Consider the following 23,178-nt stretch of genomic DNA (forward strand, 5'->3'; position numbering starts at 1 on the left):
ATAAAAAACCTGAATAGTTCCTAAAGTATTAAGCACTTGTTCACTAAGTCTTTAAGCAGAGGCTGGCTACTACCCCCAACAAATGAGATTTATGGTTTGGGAAAGAAATTGGAATAGATACCTCTTAAATTCTTTCAGCTTTTAAGGTTCTGTAACCTAGCATTGCTAACCTGCAAGATCAAAGTCAAATAAAAAAGAGGAGGTATGGGACCTTAGCCACTCTGGTGTAATCTGAGAATTTAGAATGATTAAGCTGCTATAGCCAAGAACACTTCTCTTTTTATTCACAATAATCCAAAAACAACTTAAAGTTTCACCTGCTGAAGAGACACCTGTTTGGGTTTGCTGATAGGATAATAGATTCCTACCCAATAATAATGGCTTTTTCATCCCATCAGCACATTAATAGTCTACTGTTTTAAGTGGTTAGAATACCTAAATTAGGAGTTCCCATGGTGGCTCAGCGGTAACAAATTTGACTAGAATCCCTGAGGACACAGGTCTGATTCCTGGCCTTGCTCAGTGAATTAAGGAGCTGGCGTTGGCAAGAGTTGCAGTGTAAACTGCAGACTCAGCCAGGATCTGGCGTTGCCATGGCTGTGGTGTAGGCTGGCAGCTGCAGCTCTGATTTGACCCCTATCCTAGGAACTTCCATATGCTGTAGGTGTGGCCCTTAAAAGCAGAAAAAAAAAATTATTAAAAAAGAGATGGAGAGTGAAAAATAAGGGATAAGATGATGAATTGCCCATAACAGGGTATTTTTTTTCCATTCTTTTTTTTTTTTTTCTTTTTAAGGCCACACCTATGGCACATGGAAGTTCCCAGTCTGGGGATTATATCAGAGCTGCAGCTGCCGACCCATGGCATAGCCACAGCAATGCCAGATCTAAGCCATATCTGTGACCGACACCGCAGGTTTCATCATTGCAAATCCTTAACCCACTGATCGAGGCCTGGGATCAAACCAACCATCTCATGGATACTAGTTGGGTTCTTAACTCACTGTGAGCCACAAAGGAATTCCTTGCCACAGTTTTAAGACCACTTTTTTTTCTTTTTTTTTGCTTTATAGGGCTGCACCTGTGGCATATGGAAATTACCAGGGTAGGGGTTTAATCGGAGCTGCAGCTTCTGGCCTACAACACAGCTCACAGCAACGCCGGATCCCCGACCCACTGAGTGAGGCCAGGGATTGAACCTGCATCCTCAGGGATACTAGTCAGTTTTATTTCCACTGCACCACAATGGGAACTCCTAAAAGACTACTTTTTAAAGTATATTAGAGGGGTTCTCTGGTGGATCAGTAAGTTAAGAATCCGGCATTGTCACTACTATGGCTTGGGTTGCGCCTGTGGCACGGGTTTGATCCATGGCCCAGAAACTTCTGCGTGCCGTGGGCACAGCCAAAAAATAAAGTATCTTAGATATGGGATAGAAAAGGGAAAGGAATTAGGGACCTAAACTATGCCTATTGATCCCATTTGTGGCTAGGCTTCATATAAGTCATGATTAGAAATCAGCATTTTGTAAACTAAGCCATGATTAAATGTCTACATTTCCTAGCAAGAGTTCCTTTTGGGGAAAAAAAGCAACAACAACAACCTTTTCTCAGATGAAAACAAAACATTTTGTTTCTTTCCTTGGGATCAATAATAATTAGGGAGCAGCACATCCCTAAAGGAACAGGGACAGTTAGTTGTGCCAGCAAAAGCAGACCATCTCCAGAGAGCCAGAGGATGGAGAATGCTGGCTGGGAAAGTGCAAAGCCCAGAAGTTATAGGCTTTGGACTGCTGTAGACTCTAGCCCCTTTCTACCCCCATGACCCCATCTTATAAAGAGTCAATTAGAAATACCTGCCAGTTCAGAGCAGCAATCCTAGATCACTTTGAATTCTCAACTCCTAGTATTTAGAAAGACTTGTAAAAATAAGAAAGCAGTGACAGAGAAAAATGAAATGCTACTGAAACCACAGGCTTCAAAAGAAAGAAGCCCAGATCTATCTCACACAAACACACCACACTTCCTCTCATTTATTCTCTCTCTCTCTTTTCCTTTTCTTTTTAGGCCCTCACCTGCGGCATATGCAAGTTCCCAGGCTAGGGATTGAATCAGAGCTGTAGCTGCCGGCCTACGTCACAGCCACAGCAATGCCAGATCCGAGCTGCATCTGTGACCTACACCAGAGCACACAGCAAACTCCTGATCCTCAACCCACTGAGCGAGGCCAGGGATTGAACCAGCATCCTCATAGATACTAGTCAAATTTATGCTGTACCACATCAGGAACTCCCTTCTTTCTCTCTCTTACTCTCTCTTTTCAGGTTTTTAATACCTATATCTAAAGAACCTGGAAATAGCATATAGTAGAGCCTGCTGATTAAAAGACTAGTAGAATAAAAAACATACCATCCGATGACTCATCTCAGATATCTATACAAAAGTTAAAACTAGGTTTAAAACCCAAAGTTAATTGACCACACCATATAATTATAGGTGGGAGATCCAATTAATTACCAATGGGACAAGTACAAACCAAAGGCCTTTGCTATGTAAAAACATATTTACAGAAACGAAGAATGTTGTGAGATTGTAGACCTAAAGAAAGAGGAGAGAATCTGCTCTTCTGCCATATGAGGGCCATTCACACACATCTGGGACCAGGGGCTAGAATATTCTAGAGCAAACTGCCAATTATACATTTCTCCTCTAGTGCCCTCAGCAATTACATCTTCAACTATCTGCTGAGGACAAAGCTCTTCCAACTAACCTCAAGACCCTGTACTTTCAACTATCTTAGACACCAGGAGGCAGCTACTCCATTATCACTGGCTCAGTCATACGGCAGTCCCTTCAAGCCACCATCAAAAGACTCAAGTAAGTACTTGGCATAATTCATTAAGAAAGAGAAAAGCATTGATGTTATTAACAAGCAAAAGACTGTCTAAGCATCTGCCAAAACAACATTTAAAAATAAGGTCACGATACATATAAGATCACTTTCAACTAACTCACAATTATAAGGTTTCTCAAGTCGGCTGTCACATTCCCATAAAACACTGGCCTTTATAAAGGGTAAGGCCCCACACCTAGGAGGCCTTAATGGACACTGAGCATGTACCTGGAACCTACCAAGAAGATCCATCTTTCATATTCCAGTAGCTTGATTCAGGACACAGGGCTGGGCTCAAAGTTGACTCCTTTTCTCCTAGGAGTCACATGCCACAGATGGTCCCTTATCTGAACCAATAAGAACTGCCCATAATCAGTAGCTCCTACCTTCCTAGGAGAAAATGAGATATAAAAGATAGGGCAGAGGACAAGAATGTCTTCCACAAATCAACAATGACTCGAGACATAAAAGAACTCAACAACCTTTCATGCACTCCACATCAAAGTACTGTGTCCTTCTCTCAAAAATAACCTCCAAGACGACTGTTTGCCAATGAGTCCGACTGCTTCTGTCTTTGTTATAAAGCTCAACATGTAGGCATCAAGAGCCAATGTGCTCTTATTGCTCACATTTTAAGTATAGAAAAAGAACTAACTGTGGGCTATTAGCTCACTAAAGAATAGAGCAGGATCTAGAATGCTGTGTTTAACACCTACGTGTGGGAAAATCTCTCACAAAGGAAACGTATGTACCTAAAATTTAAATTCAGACTTTCCCCCCACTATCACCTAGTCCTCGGTTCAGACGTGAAAGAGTAGATAAAATTAGTTTTGGGTTTTTTTTTGTGTGTGTGTGTATTGTCTTTTTAGGGCCGCACCCAAGGCTTAAGGAGGTTCCCAGGCTAGGGGTTCAATCAGAGCTGTAGCCACCAGCCTACACCACAGCCACATCAACATGGGATCTGAGCCATGCCTGCTACCTACACCACAGCTCACAGCAACGCCAGATCTTTAACCCACTAAGCAAGGCCAGGATGGAACCCTTGTCCTCATGACAGCATTCGTCAACCACTGAGCCACAATGGGAACCCAGCTTTTTTTTTTTTTTTTAACAAGACTTGGATTTTTATTTATTTATTTATTTAGTCTTTTTGCCATTTCTTGGGCCGCTTCCGCGGCATATGGAGGTTCCCAGGCTAGGGATCAAATTGGAGCTATAGCCACCAGCCTACACCAGAGCCACAGCAACACAGGATCGGAGCTGTGCCTGCAACCTACACCACAGCTCACAGCAACGCCGGATCCCTAACTCACTGAGCAAGGCCAGGGATCGAACCTGCAACCTCATGGTTCCCAGTCGGATTCGTTAACCACTGAGCCACTACGGGAACTCCAAGACATGGATTTTTAATGAATTTCATATTGCAATGAAGACACTGAACACTTAAATGAGTACAATAAAAACACCTGCTTCTACACAACACTTACAGATGCATACTTTCCCCCCAAAGAAACTTGTTTTTCACAGATTTAAGCAACAGATAATTTACATAAGATTTTCAGATTCCAAAATAGGCACAGAACTTCTGACCCTACAGAAACTGATGTGCAGTGGAGGGTTCTTTTTCTAATGCATCCTTTCCCAGGAAATAGGTGAAATTCTCCCCTTTAATGTATTTCTTGGCAAAGAAAGTTTACTGAAGTGTTGAATGAATATATTATTTAAGAGCTACATAAGAGTGGCGTCCCCATTGTGGCTCAGTGCAAACAAATCTGACTAGTATCCATGAGGATACAGGTTCAATTCCTGGCCTCACTCAGTGGGTTAAGGATCTGATGTTGCTGTGAGCTGTGGTGTAGGTTACAGATATGGCTTGGATCTGGCATTACTGTGGCTATAGTGTAGTCTGGCAGCTACAGCTCCAACTCGACCCCTAGCCTGGGAACCTCCATATGCCACAGGTATGGCCCTAAAAACACAAAAAGGGGGGGTGTGTGCTACAAAAGAACAATATTTCTATATCTCACAAATTTATACTATAAATTTGAACAGCTTCTAATTCTGAGACGACGTATATGGTAAATTCTAGAGCAATTGCTAAAGAAATAATGAAAAAAAAATCACCAAAGAAATCAAAGTGCCAAACAAGAAAATATTCACTTTACGCAAAAGAATGCCGTAGAGAAGGTATAGAGGAACAAAAAATACCTGAGACCTATAGAAAACTAGAAGTGAAATGGGAGACATAGTCCAATTATATCAATAACCTTAAATATAAATGGAATAAACAATCAGATCAAAAGGTAGAGATTATCAGACTGTATAAAGTAGACAAGATCCAATAACATGCCATCTACTAGACACATTTTAAATTTAAAGATACAAATAAATTTAAAGCAAAAAAAGATAAAAAAGGTATATCATGAAAGAAATGAAGGCAGAGACAATTCAACAATGAACACTGAAGACTTCAATATCCATTCTTTAATAATAAACAGAACAACTAGGCAGAAGATAAACATGGGAATAAGACACTTGAACAACACTATAAATCAATCAGAGTTAACACAGAACAGTACAATCACAGCAGAATACAGTTTCTTCAAGTACGTATGGAATATTTCTCCAAGATAGATATGCTAGGCCATAAAATAAACCTCAGTCAATTTAGAATGACAGAAATTATATAAAGTATGTTCCCCAACCAAATTTCTATTGTTGATTTCCAATTTCATTCGATTGTGGTCAAAGAATATACCTTGTGTTATTTCTATCATTTAAAACTTAATGAGGGAGTTCCCGTCGTGGCGCAGTGGTTAACGAATACGACTAGGAACCATGAGGTTGTGGGTTCGATCCCTGCCCTTGCTCAGTGGGTTAACGATCCGGCGTTGCCATGAGCTGTGGTGTAGGTTGCAGACGCGGCTCGGATCCTGCGTTGCTGTGCCTCTGGCGTAGGCCGGTGGCTACAGCTCCAATTCAACCCCTAGCCTGGGAACCTCCATATGCCGCGGGAGTGGCCCAAGAAATAGCAGCAACAACAACAACAACAACAACAACAACAAAAGACAAAAAGACAAAAAAAAAAAAAAAAAAAAAAAAAAAACTTAATGAGGTTTGTTTTATGGAAGAGCAAACTAGGTTTACCGCAAGCAGAAGGAAGAAAATAATAAAAAGAATGGAAATTAATGAAATAGAGAATCAAAAAACAAAAGAGATAATCAGGGAAACCAAAAGCTAATTCTTGGAAAGGATCAACAAAATTGACAAATCTTTAGCTAGACTACCAAAGAAAAAAAGAGTAAATTCAAATTACTAGAATCAGATATAAAGGAGAGAACATTACTACTGACCTTATGGAAAGAAAAAAATTATAAAGTAACACTACAGGAGTTCCCACTGTGGTACAGTGGGTTAAGGATCTGACTGCAGGGCTCAGGTCACCGTGGAGGTATGGGTTTGATGCCCAGCACACTGGGTTAAAGGATCCAGTGTTGCTGCAGCTGTGCTATAAGGTTGCACCTGTGGCTCAGATTCGATCTTTGGCCTGGGAACTCTCAGGTGCGGCCATAAGGGGAAAAAAAAAAAGGAACGCTATGAACAACTATATGCCAATGAATTAGATAACTTAGACAAAATGGACAAATTCCTAGGAAGATACAAATTATTGAAACTGACTCACAAAGAAATAGATAATCTGAAGAGACCTATAACAAAGAGATTAAATTACAATTTTAAAAAACTACCCCTGAAAAAAAGCCCAAGCTCTGGTGGCTTCACTAATTCACTGTACTAAAGATTTAAAGAAGAGGGAGTTCCCTTGTGGCTCTGTGGGTTACAAACCTGACTAGGATCCATGAGGATGAGGGTTTGATCCCTGGCCTTGCTCAGTGGGTTAAGGATAGGGCATTGCTGTGAGCTGTGATGTTAAGTCACAAATGGGGCTCAGATCCCATGTTGCCGTGACTGCAGTGTAGGTCAGCAGCTGCAGCTGCGATTTGACCCCTAGCCTGGAAACTGCCATGTGCTGCAGGTGTGGCCCTAAAAAGAAAAAAAAGTTAAAGATGAAATAATCCTGATCTTTCACAAAGTCCTCCAAATAAAAAAAGAGAAAGGAAGGCTTCCCCAGCTCATTCTATGAGGCCAAAATTACCCTCATATCAAAACCAAAGACAACTACAGAGCAATATCTCTTGTGAATACGGACACAAAAATCTTCAGCAAAATACTAGCAATCTGAATCCAGCAACATAAAAAATAATTATAAACCATAACTAAGATTTATCCTAGCAATCAAGATTGGTTTAACATCTGAAAATCAATTAATATAACAAAAACCAGATCAAAAGAATAAGATGCAAAAACCACATGATCCTCTCAATAGATGCAAGTAAAGTATCTGACAAAACCTTATAACCAAACCACACAAAAATCATACAACTAGAAACAGAAGGGAACTTCCTCAACCTAATAAAGGGCATCTACTAAAAAAAAAAAAAAAAAATCCACATGTAATTATTTTTATAAAATACAAAAAAAAAAAGAAAAAAAAAGAAAAAATGCCGGAGCTCCATGGCTCAGTGGTAACAAATCTGACTAGAATCCATGAGGATTTGGGTTCAATCCCTGGCCTTGCTCAGTGGGTTAAGGATACGGTGTTGCTGCGAGCTGTGGTGTAGGTTGCAGATATGGCTTGGATCCTACATTGCTATGGCTATGGTGCAGGCCGGCAACTGTAGCTCCGATTTAACCCCCAGCCTGGGAACTTCCATATGCCTCAGGTGTGACCCTAAAAAGCAAAAAAAAAAGAAGAAGAAGGAAGAAAAAAATGTAAATACCTATAATTTCTCCAACCAGAGATTAGAACACTTGGTTCATATTCATTTTGGGCACACTTTTTTTTACCACAATGATAACAAGAAGGCAGACTGCTTACCTGAAAATAATAAAGCCGAAGTTTCACATCAATCATCTCTTCAAAGGGCTAGAAATGATGGAAAACATAAATTCTCCCCATTCAGGCTATTTTCCCATCAATGATGCCAAGATACAGGCCAACAGTCTAAGTTCCAATGTTGTGGCTGATGTTAGCTTTTTTTTTCTTTTTTTTTTTTTTTTGCCTTTTTGTCTTTTACGGCCACACCTGCAGCATAAGGAGGTTCCCAGGCTAGGGGTCGAATTGAAGCTGTAGCCATCGGCCTTTGCCACAGACAGAGAAATGTGGGATCCAAGCTGCATCTGTGACCTACACCACAGCTCACCGCAACGACAGATCCTTAACCCACTGAGGGAGCCCAGGGATTGAACCCACGTCCTCATGGATGCTAGTCGGGTTCATTAACCACTGAGCCACAGTGGGAACTCTGATGTTAGCTTTTAAATATCATTTTGTATCTCTGGTCCCTTCTAGGTCCACATGAGTAGAGACCAAGGAAACTGAACAAATCTTATGGAAGGTACCTGCTGTCTAGAAAGAAGTCCTGCACAGATCATCAGAACAAGGCTGGTAAAACCCCCGGATTTGCACATTCAGGACAGCAATTTTTTTAAAAAAGATACTACTAATAAACATTTACATAGCACTGACTATGTGCTGGGCACTATTCTAAGTGTTTTTCATATACTGTCATTTAATCACATAAAAAATGACACAGATTCCATTGTTATCCTTACTTTACAGAGATGGAAACTCAAGCAAAAAGGGATAAAGAAACTTGTTCAAAGTAAGCAGTAGAGCTTAGACTTAAACTCAGACAACCTAACTCTAGAGTTCCTGCTCCTAATCACTACATTTTGCTATTCTTAAGAATGAGTAAACTTGGAGTTCCCGTCGTGGTATAGCAGAAACGAATCTGACTAGGAACCATGAGGTTGCAGGTTTGATCCCTGGCCTCGCTCAGTGGGTTAAGGATCCGGCATTGCCATGAGTTGTGGTGTAGGCCGAAGATGAGGCTTGGATCTCTTGTTGCTGTGTCATAGGCTGGCAGCTGTAGCTCTGATTCGACGCCTAGCCTGGGAACTTCCATGTGCCACAGGTGCAGCCATAAAAAAAAAAGAGTAAATAAAAAACAAAAGGAATGAAGAAGACATGCGGATATCAGCTAAGTTCCAAATTCAGCCTGATTCAAATTTTAAAAATCAGAGTTACGGTTACCTCAAAAAAAGAGGGGGGGGGGTAGGGAGGGAGTGGGATCCATTGGGAGTTTAGGGTTAATAAATGCAAACTATTACATTCAGAATGGATAAACAACTAGGTCCTACTGTGCAGCACAGGGAACTACATCCAAACTCCTGGGATAGACCATGATGGAAAATAATATAAAGAATGTATATATATGTACAACTGAGTCACTTTGCCATACGGCAGAAATTGGCAAAACATTGTAAATCGACTATGCTTTAATTAAAAAAAAAACCAAAAGTCGGTGTTAAAACTGGATGTACATATACAAAAAAAAATAATAATAAAGCTGGACTCTTACCTTACACTATGTAAAAAACTTCATTCAGAATAGATCAAAGACCTAAATGTAAAGCTAAAACTACAAAATACTTAAGAGAAACAAACAAAGGGGGAAAGCTTCATGACTTGCATTGGCAACACCTTCTTGGATATGACACCATAAGCACAGACCACAAAAGAAAAAAACAGGTAAGTTGGACTTCATCAAAATTAAAAACTTTTGTAGGAGAGAATGAGGAATTATTGTCTAATGAATACAGAGTTTCAGTTGGAGAAGATGAAAAAGTTCCAGAGATGGCTGGTGGTGGTGGCTGAACAACAATGTGAATGTACTTAATGCCAAAGAACTGCAGACTTAAACATGGTTAAAATGGTCAATTTTATGTTAGGTACATTTTCCCACAATTTTTTTTTAAAAAGCAAAATGGAAAAAGGCCCCACGGGAATTTCAGGTTGAAGTAAGGAGGGTTTTATATGCTAAAGTCACACTCACCTAAAATCACAAGCAGCCTCAACCAAAAAAATCCTAATATTTCATTATAAATATCTGAATCTTCAAAATCAAGACTTCTGTACTGCACTGCTGTTCACCAAGCCCAAATATGACTTAATATAAAACCTCACTTCACAGCATAAGCCAAGTTAGGGCAAAACAGATGATTAACCACATGGGATTCACTGTTTGGTTTTTCATTTCTAGCTATAGTCTTAAAAGATTAGAGAACAGCAACTATTAGAATAATATGTAATGTTCTCAGCCACTGGGGAAAAGATATTACAGCGGCTTCATTTTGGTGCTTTGTTTTAATCTGCATAATGCTTTTCATTCTCGTAATGGGAGATCTGCAGGGTCTGATTAACAGAAGTAAGGTCATTACTGATAAATTCTGACCCTGGGGGGTTAATCTGAGGCTGCCTGCCACTTCAGAGCAGACAACTGGACTAGAAGATTATGTTCATGTACTCCTCGCTACTTTGAGTCATTGGCCAGTCCCTCTGCTCCTATCATTAATTGCTTTAGTCTGTATTTACTTACTTTCTTTTTTTTTTTTTTTTTCGGTGGCGCCCACATTGTACAAAAATTCTTGGGCCAGGGATCAAACCCAGGCCACAGCAGCAACCCAAGCCACAGCAGTGACAACGCCAGATCCTTAACCCACTGCCACCAAGGAATTTCCGTATTTTCTTTTCACTAGACTAAGCTGCATCCTTCAGCTGAAGTGTGTGGAATCAAACTGCTCCTCTTTTCAACTCAACAGTATCCATTCTAATAAGAGAGCTGTGGCTGAGAGGCAAATGTGTAGCCCAAACAAGCGCATGAGCAAAGGGATGTGGACCTGGCTGAGATCTTCCATTCCTTTCCCAACCCTAACTCTGTGGCTATCAATAGTGAGTGTACTTCTCCTTGATCACTTCCTGAGGGTGCACCACACCCTCTACCGCCCCCCCACCCCCGTGACATGCATAATTCTATACACAGCCTAGTTCAAAGGGTGTTATTCTCAATGAACCCCCTTATCCATGGGCTGATAAGGGATGTTCTTGTTCCCTAAGAGTTCCCACCACAGTGTACACTTAAAGCATTTCTTTTCTTTCTTTCTTTCTTTTTTTTTCTTTTTGAGAGAGTATTTTCCAGGGTGAAAGAAAATAAGCTACATAAGCACATAAGCAGCAGGGGAAGGCACCTCAGCACTGTAACAAAAAGACCACTGGAACAAACAGGGGAACACAGGCAACCTTACTAGGTGAACAATTAAGGGACTTACAAAGAAATGCACTAAATTCTCATTCCAAACCCCAGACTTGTCACTAACTCCAGCAATATCTAAAAGTCATTCTCAAAGAAAAAGTAAACTTTAGTTTAATGCATTCCAAGTAAAAGGGAAAATTAATATACTAATCATAGAGTTCAAACTTTATCCACCTTAAGAAAATCATAGATCAGGAGAAAAATCTATTTAAAGTGACTCAGCCACTATTTCTGTGAGCAATGGGGAGAAGAGGATTGTGAGCCTGGTGCTAATAAAACGCTCATTAAGAGAAAAGCATTACCATGTTAATTTGAAGAGATTCATTAAGGGCTTCAAATTACTTACCTTAAAAGTTGTTTGGTTAGATGAAGGTCAGATTTTAGTCTCACACTTTTCTTTTTCTCTTTTGACTAATTAGGTTAATAGTCAGCAGACATCTTCCCTAAAGTACAGGACCTCACTGGGGCAGCCTGCTAAGTGGTGGCAGGAAATATTTAGCATAGAAGTCTCCAAGCAAAATTTCCAATTGTTGTCCTTCCAGCCCTGCATATGGCTACTCAGAATATTTTTCCTTTGTGGATCAGGAGATTTGTGAAGGCAGCTGAAGTAACAATCATACCAAGTGGAATTTTAAAGGTGGAGCAATACTATTTTATTTTTCTTGTGGCAAAGCAATGGAACAATCCTCTGGTGGGGAGGAACAAATATAGGACTGTCTATGTTAATGACATCAAGTGTTTCAATAAAAATAGCAGTTTCTAAGCAGCTGCATTTTAAGAATCTCTCTGAAGGACCAAACAGGAAGAGAGAGACAAATTGTTTAAACACAAATAACTTTGACAATTAAAGAACAAGCATGACTAAGCCACGAAAGACAGGTGAAAAGCAAACAGACTGAACTTGAGCAAATTTAGGCCTCCAAGCAAGTAGAAGTACTTTTAATTTTCACTGTCAACAATCTAAACTCCAAAGACAAGAAAGACCTGCAGCCTTTCTTTTGCTTTTCACCTGCTGGTAAGATATTATGTTTGGGTTGCCATTTGCCGTTACATGCGCTGCATTCCAGAAGATTCCAAAGACATAACTTGTTGCTGTCGTCAACTGGCAAACCAGTCCTAGTGGCCCTCCCAGCTGTTAGGCGTCTGAAATTTTCACCTGCAACCCAATCCCTTCCCATGACTATCAAAGAACAAACTATAGGAGAGGTGGCTAAGAGTGTGCTCACTCTGCCTTAGAAATCCTTTCCAGGTGTGGAATCAGCACAAATAATCTTTACAGACTATAGAAGGAAATATTGCATACCATCACAATATATCCTCTATCCTTGACAATCAACTTGGTGGCCAAAAGTTAAATATCCCATAGTATCCTTGGGAGGCCCAAAGGTCCAATTTTCTGACAGTCTCCTGTTTTCTAAACTACCCAAAGTTAATAGGGCCATGACTCTTACAACACAAGAGGAAAGGAACAAATCTAAGGAGCACAAGGCAGCACTTATTACTAATGGCTCAGTGGAATGCAAACTTCTTAGGCATAGCACTTTTTGCCCTCAGCTAAGAGAATACTAATTTGGAGAAAAGAATACTCCTTGGAGCTTTATTCAAAACATGGAAGCTTACCCGCAAAGAAAATCAAAACATCTTTTAACGCTAAGGGAAACACCTTGGCATTTATAGAAGGGATAAATGAAGACATACTTAGGAAACATTCTAAGGAAGGTCAAAATGCTAAACCTGAGAAACGGATGGCAATTCCTTAAAAGATTAAACAGAATTATCACACAATCCATTAATTCCACTTCTGGGTATATGCCCAAAAGAAGTGCAAGCAGGAACTGAACAGATATTTGTACACCAAATAACCAAAAACACAACAAAAGGTGGAAGCAACCCACTTGGGTTTCATCAATGAATGAATGGATAAACAAACCTGGCATATACAGAGGAAAGAAGATGGCAAAGTAGGAGGACTTGAGCTCACCTCCTCTCATGAAAAGACCAAAATCACAACTGCTGAACAACCACTGACAAAAAAACCTGGAACCTACCAAAAAAGGTATTTTACATCCAAAGACAAAGAAGAAGCCACGATGAGACAGTAGGAGGGGCGCTTTCATGATATAATCAAATCCCATACTCACTAGGTGGGTAACCCACAAACTGGAAAATAATTGTCACAGAAGTTCTCCCACAAGAATGAAAGTTCTGAGCCCAATGTCAGGCTCCCCAGCCTGGGGGTCTGGCATTGAGAGGAAGAGCCCCCAGAGCAGGAACTCCATAGGATTGGGGTTAACAGAGACTCCACTCTTAATTGGAGGAAGAGACCCCAGAGAATTTGGCTTTGAAGGCTAGCAGGGCTTGAGTACAGGAGCTTCATAGGACTGGGGGAAACAGAGACCCCACTCTTGAAGGGTGCACACAAGGTTTCATGTGCCCTAGGTCCAAAGGTAAAGCAGTGACTTTATAGGAACCTGGGCCAGACCTACTTGCAGGTCTTGGAGGGTCTCCTGGGGAGGCAGGGGTCAGTTTTGGCTCACTGTGGGGGCAAGAACACCGTTGGCAGAGGCCCTGGGGAATATTCATTGGCATGAACTTTCCTGGAGGTTGCCACCAAGACCTGATCCCACCCAACGGCCTGAGGCTCCACTGCTGGAATGCCTCAGGCCAAAAAATCAACAGGGTAGAAATGTGGCCCCACCCATTAGTAGACAGGCTACCTAAAGTCATCTTGAGCCAACAGCTGCCTCTGAACACAGCCCTTAACACAGCCCTGCCCACCAGAGGGGACAAGACTCAGCTCCATCCACCAGTGGGCAGGCACCAGTCTCTCCTACCAGGAAGCCTGCACAAGCCCCTTGAGCAACCTCACCCATCAGGGGGCAGACATCAGAAGCAAGAGGAGTGACAATCTTGCAGCCTGCAGAACAGAGACCACAAAAACAGAAAGTTAGACAAAATGAGACAGCAGAGAAGTATGTTCCAGACAAAGGAACAAGATACAACTCTAGATGAACTAAGTGAAGTGGAGATTGGCAATCTACATGAAAAAGAATTCAGAGTAATGATAGTAAGATGATTCAAGATCTCAGAAAAAGAATGGAGGCACAGATCAAGAAGATACAAGAAATATTTTACAACGAAAAAGAAAATTTAAAGAACAGATGAACAGCACAATAACTGAAATGAAAAATACACTAGAAGAAATTAATGGCAGAATAAATGATGCATTTATTCATTCTTATGAATAAATGAGCTGGAAGATAGACTTGGAAATCACAGCTGCAGAACAGAATAAAGAAAAAAGAATGAAAAGAAATAAGGACAGCCCAAGAGACCTCTGGAACAACATTAAATGTACCAACACTCACATCACAGAAGTTCCAGAAGGAGAAGAAAGAGAGAAAGGTCCTGAGAAAATATTTGAATCAGATAATAGCCAAAAATTTCCCTAACATGAAAAAGGAAACACTCAAGTCCAGGAAGTGCAGAGAATTCCATACAGGATAAACCAAAGGAAGAACACATCAAGACATATACTAATCAAACTGACAACAAAAACAATGAGAAAATATTAAAAGCAACAAATAACATACAAGGGAATCCCATAAGGTTGTCAGCTAATTTGTCAACAGAAACTCTGCTGGCTAGAGGGAGTGGCACCAGATATTTAAAGTGATGAAAGGGAAAAATCTATAAGAAAGAATACTCTACCTAGCAAAGGTCTCTTTCAGATTTAACAGAGAAATGAAAAGCTTTACAGACAAGCAAAAGCTATAGAATTCAGCACCACCAAACCAGTTTTACGACAAATACTAATGGAACTTCTCTAGGCGGAAAAGAAAAGGTAAAACTAGAAACAAGAAATTATGAATGGGAAAGCTGATTGGTAAAGGCTAACACACAGTAAAAGGTAGGAAATCATTCATGCACAACTATGATATCTACACTAGCAATCATGAGAAGAATACAAATGCAGGATACTGAAAATGCGTTTGAAATTAAAAGACCAGCTGCTGGAGTTCCTGTTGTGGCTCAGTGGTTAACGAATCCGACTAGGAACCATGAGGTTGCAGGTTCGATTCCTGCCCTTGCTCAGTGGGTTAGGGATCTGGCGTTGCCGTGAGCTGTGGTGTAGGCTGCAGATGTGGCTCGGATCCCCGGGTTGCTGTGGCTGTGGCGTAGGCCGGTGGCTACAGCTCCAATTCGACCCCTAGCCTGGGAACCTCCATATGCCACAGGAGCAGCCCAAGAAATGGGAGAAAGACAAAAAAAATAAAAAAATTTTAAAAAAGACCAGCTGCTATATCAAAATCTCATGGTAACTGCAAACCAAAAATCTACAATAGATACACACACAAAAAGAAAAAGCAATCCAAACATGACACGAAACATAGTCATCAAATCACAAAAGAAGAGAAGAGGAAAGAAAGGAAAAAAAAAAAAAAAAAAGACCTACAAAAGTGGCATATACATACAATGGAATATCTGCCTAAAAAGGAAGAAAATTCTGACACATGCTACAACAGGGATGAAACTTAAACACATTGTGCTAAATGAAATGACCAGTATTTCATACTTTACTAAGCACTTTCACATACATCATATAATCTTCACAACCACTTCCCTGTAAAAGAGTTGATATAATCAGGATCTCCACTTTATAAATAGTAGAAAGAGGTCCAGAGAAGAAGCTAAATAACTTGCTCTTCACACATTAAGTAGTAGAGGCAAAAATTAAAAACCTAGTTTCCCTAACTCAAATTTCCAAGCTCACGGTCCTTTCAATACATCATGCTGAGTTTTCTGTTTATAGTAACCTTTGATGCAACACTACAGGAGGTGTAGGAGATAAAAGAAAAAGCCCTTGACTTGGGAGTTAGAAGATCTATGATTAATTCTCAGCTTTGCCACACAACAATTATGGGACTTTCTGCAATTCAATTATCTTTAAGACTCATTCCTCATTGGTAAAAAGTATATATATTTTTTAAGTTTATGTATACTCTATAGAGTTTGATGATTAAAGAAGACAGCAGTTTATAAAAGAGCAACAGAAACTTTAGCACTTATTAGGTGAAAACAAATATTAAAAAGGAAAAAAAGTAAACCTTTGCATACTTAGTATCACCAGTATTTTCCCCTGATCTGGCCTTAGTGTGATAAGTGACATTCAAAGACATCTTTCCAGTAATCTCTTGAAAAAACTGACTAGATCTTTGACACTTTTGACATATATTCCAAGTCTAATTCATTAGCAACAGTGAAGATGATGTAATCATTCTCTGCAGCAAGTTCATCAAAAAAGTTCGAGGAATGAACATGAATTAGGCCTGACAAAGACATACAGAGAGAAGGAAGAGGTCACAGTTATGGGCATCTGCTCAAAGCTCAGCCCAGTCCTTTCTGGGCTATTCAGAAAAAGGACAAGCCAATAGCTTAAATCAGCTGTTTGATGGCCCTTGGGAAGAATAACAACAACCACCAAGCCAGAAGCCAATGAAAGGAAAAGCAGCAAAGTAGGAGATAAAGCAAGCATAAAGGATTGTGATCAAGGAAACAAGCCCCAGATGAAAAGGAGCTGCCTGAAAGTCTAAGTAAATATATGAATAAATAAACACAATATAAATTATACCCACATGAACTTCATACTGTAGCCCAGAATCTGGTGTTCCTTTCAAACACCCACATTTCTCATATTGCCCTTGGGTCACAAAGGGATATTAAGGAGAAGGCAGTTTGTAATTCCTGATTCTTACAGAAAATCACATTTATCATAAGGCCTTACTACAGTATCTGGTTTATTTGCTAGGTGCAGATATGCATTTATTTGTTAGATTTATAAAACTGGGTTTGCTGCAAAATGTCTCTGGGGTCAGGCAAGGCAGATCAACCTTCAATACCTTCAATACAATCTTGTTAGCACATTTCACCCTCATGGTCGCTCATCCCAGCCCTCCCAACACACACATTTCACACTTTTCCTTTTGTTCCCAGATGTGCCAAACACTGTAGTAAATCACTGCAGGGACAGGATATTTTACCTTGAAAAAAAAAAAGGGCAAGAAAAGAAAGACATAGAAACAAACACTGAATCCCAGCTCTGTCACAAAATAGAATCTATACCAAGTTGTAAATGTGCATTACTATTACTGAGAATGTCTGGCAAGGCTTGCATCTGGAGCTAAATCAAGTCTCTCCATCTGTTGGGTTTGCCTCTTCTACTCAATGTTAATTTTTCAATTGTTTGCAAGAACAATTTAATAACTGTTGAGAAAATGAGAAATGATAGGCACAAAGGGAACAAGGAATATAAGAAAAGTCAGCTTTAGGTTTCATAAATACTGAAGTACATTCTCTCCATTTACAAATAGCTCACTCCTGTGAGTGTGTGCCATTTCCTCAAGACCATAAACCAACTCCACATCTGACTCAATTTTATCCAGTACATACAGCACTCTATAATTGCCTTGCTGTTTCATAAGAAACCTAAAATGACTTAGCCCCATGAGCTCCATTTGGCTCTATTTACCACAAATAGAAATAGCCATGTAAAGCAAAACGTCAAAGTTCCAGATCCCCATGAGTCATTCATTGAACTCATAGAGAACGGCAGAAAAAACTTCTGGAGAAAAGCTTTCCGATGGCCTATACACAGAAAACACTTTGGCAACAAAGATGCCTGAAAAGGGCTTGCAGCCATCTCTTGGTAAGAAAATTCACAGAACAGCAAACACTGTGAGCTATTTCAATATGACAAAATGAAAGTCGCATGCACTCCTGCTTTTCTTGATCAAATACGACAATTTCTTCCACTCCTACAGACATCAGGGCTTAAAATAGCAGTGGTGTTCAACACACTCCATTTAGAAAGGTACAGTAAACCTCAGGATGAGCCAAGGAACTCTGAAAGAGATAAATCCTCATTCCTTACCTGATATTAACCAATGCATGGGTCACCTTGCTAGCTGCTTCTTTCCACTGGCCTGCATTGGTAGAAAGCCTCAGGACTGCAAAGAAGGAAAGAATAAAGCTGTGTCAGACCCCTGGTATAAAACACAAATATGAGGAACAAAAACATATCTCAGAATATCACTACTAGAATAACCGAATGGAGCCCGTGCCAATCTTCTATTTAAGACATCCTCATCCTAGAGATAAATATAAGGGTTTATTCTCAACCATCTTTACCACAAATTGTTTCCTTTTTTTTCCACTTTCTATCAAAATATTCTACTCCTCCTCTGCCTTGGTTCCCCTCTCTCCACTAACAGATTTCCATACTTAGTTTCTGCATTCATTTAAAGTCTACACTGGGATAGTGATATAAGGGTAAGCTGACTGCCATGTTTGTCACTTCTCTAATGGCTGGGGCTACTTTACCGGAACTGGCCAGCTACGTAAGTAACCCTCCCACTCCATATACAGTATATCTTTCTCCTAAAAGTCTAAGCTGGGTCAAACAGGACAAGTAACCTTGTCAGATAGAGGACAGTCATGTTTCAATCAAGGAGTACCCTGTTCTAACTCCTCTGACTTAACTGTGTGACCTGCAAGAGGAATCCACAGGAATATTCTTCCCTTCTCTGGCCAAAGTCTCTCTTCCACACTTACTCACAGCAGGAAGGATCATGGAACTAGAGATCCTCATATCCTCTACTAGCTATGAGCTTCAGGCCCACATATTACAGCACCTATGCTATTTTAGACAAACAAGTGCAAGTGCTCCTTGAAAGAACAAGTATATGGTGGGCACTCCAAGAATACATTTTTAATGAATGAATAACTAATATGAGCTAAACATGCAGAGAGTTTACTGTGTGCCAGAAGCTGGACAAAGATTACATGCAAAACAGTATACACATGAGGAAACTGAGACTCAGAGGAAACAAGCAGTTAATTGATTGAGCTCATTCAGAGTTGTAATATGGCTGGAATCTAAACCTGGAGGGAATGACTCTATAGCTTGTACTTACACAGTGAGTAGTTAAAGAGTATGAACTCTGAGGCCAACTGACAGGGTCCAAGTCCAGCCCCTGTCACTTACTAGAGAATAAAAGCAATACTTACATGAAAAGATTATTGTGAAAAATCAAATAAGTTAATATATATATAAAGCCTTAGATCAGTATCTGGCACATAGTAAATGCTATATATAAGTGTTAGCAAGTGTTAAATAGTCTGTCTTCCGAATAAAAGAATGCATCCAACACTTTCCCAAAGGAAGTCAGAGCTTAACTAACATTAAGAAATGTGTAGCCAAGGAGTTCCCATCGTGGCTCAGTGGTTAACAAATCCGATTAGGAACCAGGAGGTTGAGGGTTCGATCCCTGGCCTTGCTTAGTGGGTTAAGGATCCGGTGCTGCCGTGAGCTGTGGTGGGTGTAGGTCGCAGGTGCGGCTTGGATCCCACATTGCTGTGGCTGTGATATAGGCCGGTGGCTACAGCTCCGATTAGACCCCTAGCCTGGGAACCTCCATATGCCACAGGAGCGCCCCTAGAAAAGGCAAAAAGACAAAAAGAACTGTGCAGCCAAAAAAATTTTTTAATTACAAAAAAATGAAAATTTAAAAATAAAAAATAAAATTTCAACTAAAAAAAAGACATGGGTGACCAATCTGCATAGGAACTTTACATCTGAGTATCATCACTACCTACTCCTGACCAGTATTCCTCTAGCAAGAGCAACAGAAGCAGTTCGCCAAAGAGAGGGCCTCTGGTTGTAACAGGGAAAGAAAACACATCCGGATGCTCTGCTTCTGTTCTAGCAATACCTCATTTTTATAAAGTTTTATAAAATTTTATGAAAGAGAAGATGGAAACCTATTATCAGAGTGCTGCTTTTCTAATTTACAAGATTTACTTCAAGGGAACTTGGTAGAGTTCCGAGTTAGAGCTTTACAGTCTGAATTCAGGTGTTACACAATGAAGGCACAAATTTATTCATGTAATGAACAAAACTGCTTCAGTGTGCTTCAGTGTTTAGATGTGTTTGTCTTCTACTAGACCCTCCTAAATCATAAATTCTCTGATGAGGACCTAACATTTACAGAACTGAGCTAAATTTTCTTCTTCTTATCTCAGAGGTAGTTTACTCTGCCCATGGATTATTTCTCTGTCAGCATCCCGTCACTTCCGTTCCTTAATAAACAGCACCCAGATGACCTCATCATTGCATTTTCTTTGGAAACGCCATATAGGCTTTCACATTCTTTTTTAAGTTCGCAAAAATTTAAACACAAAATTATCTCAAAATGCCCTAAAAGCTCAAGCTAAGGTTATCATTTATGTAGTAAACTATGGTACACAAAAATAGCATACTATGCAGCCATTAAAAAAGAGAGATTTAAGTAATAGTGAAAACTGTAAACAGCCATAATTTCCATGAAAAGAAAGAGTGGTTAAATAAACTACATCCATACCATGCAAATAAGAGAGAGAGAGAGACTTAAGAAAACTACAAAAAACAGGAAAATATTCCGATAGTTTAAAAAGAACACATAACAGGATAACATGATTACAACTATGTAAATCTATGCATACATGTAGAAGAGTATGACTCTATGAAAACAGTGATCACAGAGTTCCTGTTGTGGCTCAGCTGGTTAAGAATCCAACTAGTAGAGTTCCAGTTGTGGCTCAGCAGTAACGAACCTGACTAGTATCCATAAGGACTCGGGTTCGATCCCTGGCCTCGCTCAGTGGGTTAAGGATCCAGCGTTGCCATGAGCTGTCATGTAGGTCTTGGATGTGGCTCAGATCTAGAGTTGCTGTGGCTGTGATGTAGGCTGGCAGACACAGCTCCAGTTTGACCTCTAACCTGGGAGCTTCCATTGGCCATGGGTGTGGCAGTAAAAAGACCAAAAAAAAAAGGAATCTAACTAGTATCCATGAGGATGACGGTTCAATCCCTGGCCTTGCTCAGTAGGTTGAAGGATCTGGCATTGCCACAAGTTCAGGTGGAGGTCACAGTAGACAAGGCTCAGATCCCATGTTGCTGTGGCTGTGGTGTAGGCTGGCATTTGCAGCTCCGATTCCACCTCTAGCCTGGGAACTTCCATATGCCTTGGGTGCAACTCTAAAAAGACAAAAAAAAAAAAAAAAAAAAAAAAAAGAAAGAAAAGAAAAGAAAAAGAAAGAAAGAAAAGAAAACAGTGGTCATACTAGAAAGGAGATACTGTAAAAAAAAAATATTTTCACCTTGCTTTTTCTTTAGGATTGGTAATTTATTTTTTAATGAAAAACACTTCAAAATATGGCATCATTTATAGTTCAAGGCAGCTCCTTTTGAGGTCCTTCCTATTCAGTGGACATCGCTGCAGGAAACTAATGACATAGGAATATTAAATGTGTGCCTTTAACAAAAATGTCTCAGCCCTTCTCCTCTAGCCATGATGGAGTAATGAAACATAATTAACTCTCCTATCTTAAACAAAACCAGACGAAACATACGAAACAACAGTTGTCAGACATTGGACAACAGGTAATCCCTGAATAAGGAAAACAAACCAAGTGAGCCCTGTGATTACCCCACCTGACTATATGGAATAGTTTCTAACCTACAGTGCAGAAAGCAGGAACCTAAAGAGAATCTGGAAGTCTGCCAAGCCAAGACAGAGATCAGCAACTTGAGAAGCCAAGGCATCTAGGATTTCTGGGGCAGAGTACTGGAGAGGAGGGAGTTTGACAGGGAGCTCTGGAATTTGCAGAGGGGTCCTTTTACATCTTTTGCTCAGAACTGATTCCCACATAGGGAAGAGAAAACTCCCCAAGGCTGGAGGCAAAGAACTACTGGAAAAGGTAAGAAACTGTGGAGCTCACAGAGGGCACCACAAATGAAATACTGTTTCCACCAGCTAGAGTGGAAAGATCTATTAATAAATGGGTCATCATGTAGAGTCTGCAGATAGGAACTGCATAAGTAATGAAGCCAAATTAGCCCATAATAAAAGTTGTTCTTGGAGTTCCTCATGTGGTGCAGTGGGTTAAGGATCCAGTAAATCACAGCTGTGGCTCAGATTTGATCCCAGGCCCACGAACTTCCATATGCCTTGCGTATGTCCAAAAAAAAAAAGAAAAAAAAACTGAAGGTGAGAGGAAGTTCCCTTGTGGTGCAGTGGATTAAAGATCAGCACTGTTGCAGCTATGGTGCAGGCTGCACCTGTGGCACAGATTCAATCCCTGGCCCAGGAACTTCTACGTGCTGCAGGTGTGGCCAAAAAAAAAAAAAAAAAAAAAAAAAAGTGAAGGTAAGGAAACTTCCCACACTGTTGGTGGGAATGTATGTTGGTACAATCACTATAGAAAACAGTATGAAATTTCGTTCCTTAAAAAACTAAAAATAGAATTACCACATGATCCAGCAATCCCACTCCTGGGACAAAAAGATACATGCACCCCTGCACCCCTACCTTCATAGCAGCACTATTCGCAATGGCCAAGACATGAAAACAACCTAAATGTCCATCAATAGATAAATGGATTAAGATACGGTACATATATACAATGGAATATTACTCAACCACGAAAAAGAATGAAATAATGCCATTCGCAGCAACACGATGTAACTAGAGATTATCGTACTAAGTGAAGTAAGTCATACAGAGAAAGACAAATATCACTTATATGTAGAATCTAAAATATGGCACAGGAGATCATGCTGTGGCTCAGTGGGTTCAGTGGGTTAAGGATCCAGCATTACTGTAAGCTGTAGCATAGGCTGCAGATGCGGCTTGGATCTGGCATTGCTATGGCTGTGGCATAGGCTGGCTGCAGCTCTGATTTGACCCCTAGCCTGGGAACTTCCATATGCCTCAAATACAGCCCTAAAAAGCAAAAAAAAAAAAAAAAAAAAAAAAAAAAAGAAGAAGAAGAAAAGAAAAAATATAAATACAAATGAAGGTGAGATTCTACTTCCGGTGTGGCAGAGTAAGCCTCTCTCTCCTGTTGATTACAGCCAAGAATCCTGTATAAAGTATATAAAGACCTGAGGGCTTTGAAAATTAAACAAAAGCAGATGGATTATAGAGGGGAGCCAAAACTTGGAGAAAGAACCACAAAAGTGGGTTTTCAGGCTT

At 40.1% G+C, this 23,178-nt stretch overlaps 1 protein-coding gene across 10 annotated transcripts in view; it reads right to left on the reverse strand.

The window, feature by feature from the left end:
* ARMH3 (armadillo like helical domain containing 3) overlaps positions 1–23,178 on the reverse strand; it is a 195,404-nt gene that overhangs the window by 85,345 nt on the left and 86,881 nt on the right. For all 10 annotated transcript variants that reach the window (XR_014826797.1, XR_014826798.1, XR_014826799.1 and 7 more), the window contains one exon: positions 18,036–18,111. Coding sequence is in view for 6 of the 10 variants with exons in the window: in XM_021072731.2 (XP_020928390.1) it covers positions 18,036–18,111 (76 nt within the window). In the remaining 4 variants the exon portion in view is untranslated. The remainder of the gene's footprint in view (positions 1–18,035; positions 18,112–23,178) is intronic.

This window comes from Sus scrofa, chromosome 14, assembly GCF_054392235.1.
Source record: "Sus scrofa isolate SSC_HxYL_T2T_F1_AM1 chromosome 14, Sscrofa_HxYL_maternal_Yorkshire_Landrace_v2.0, whole genome shotgun sequence".
Taxonomy (NCBI): Eukaryota; Metazoa; Chordata; class Mammalia; order Artiodactyla; family Suidae; genus Sus; species Sus scrofa.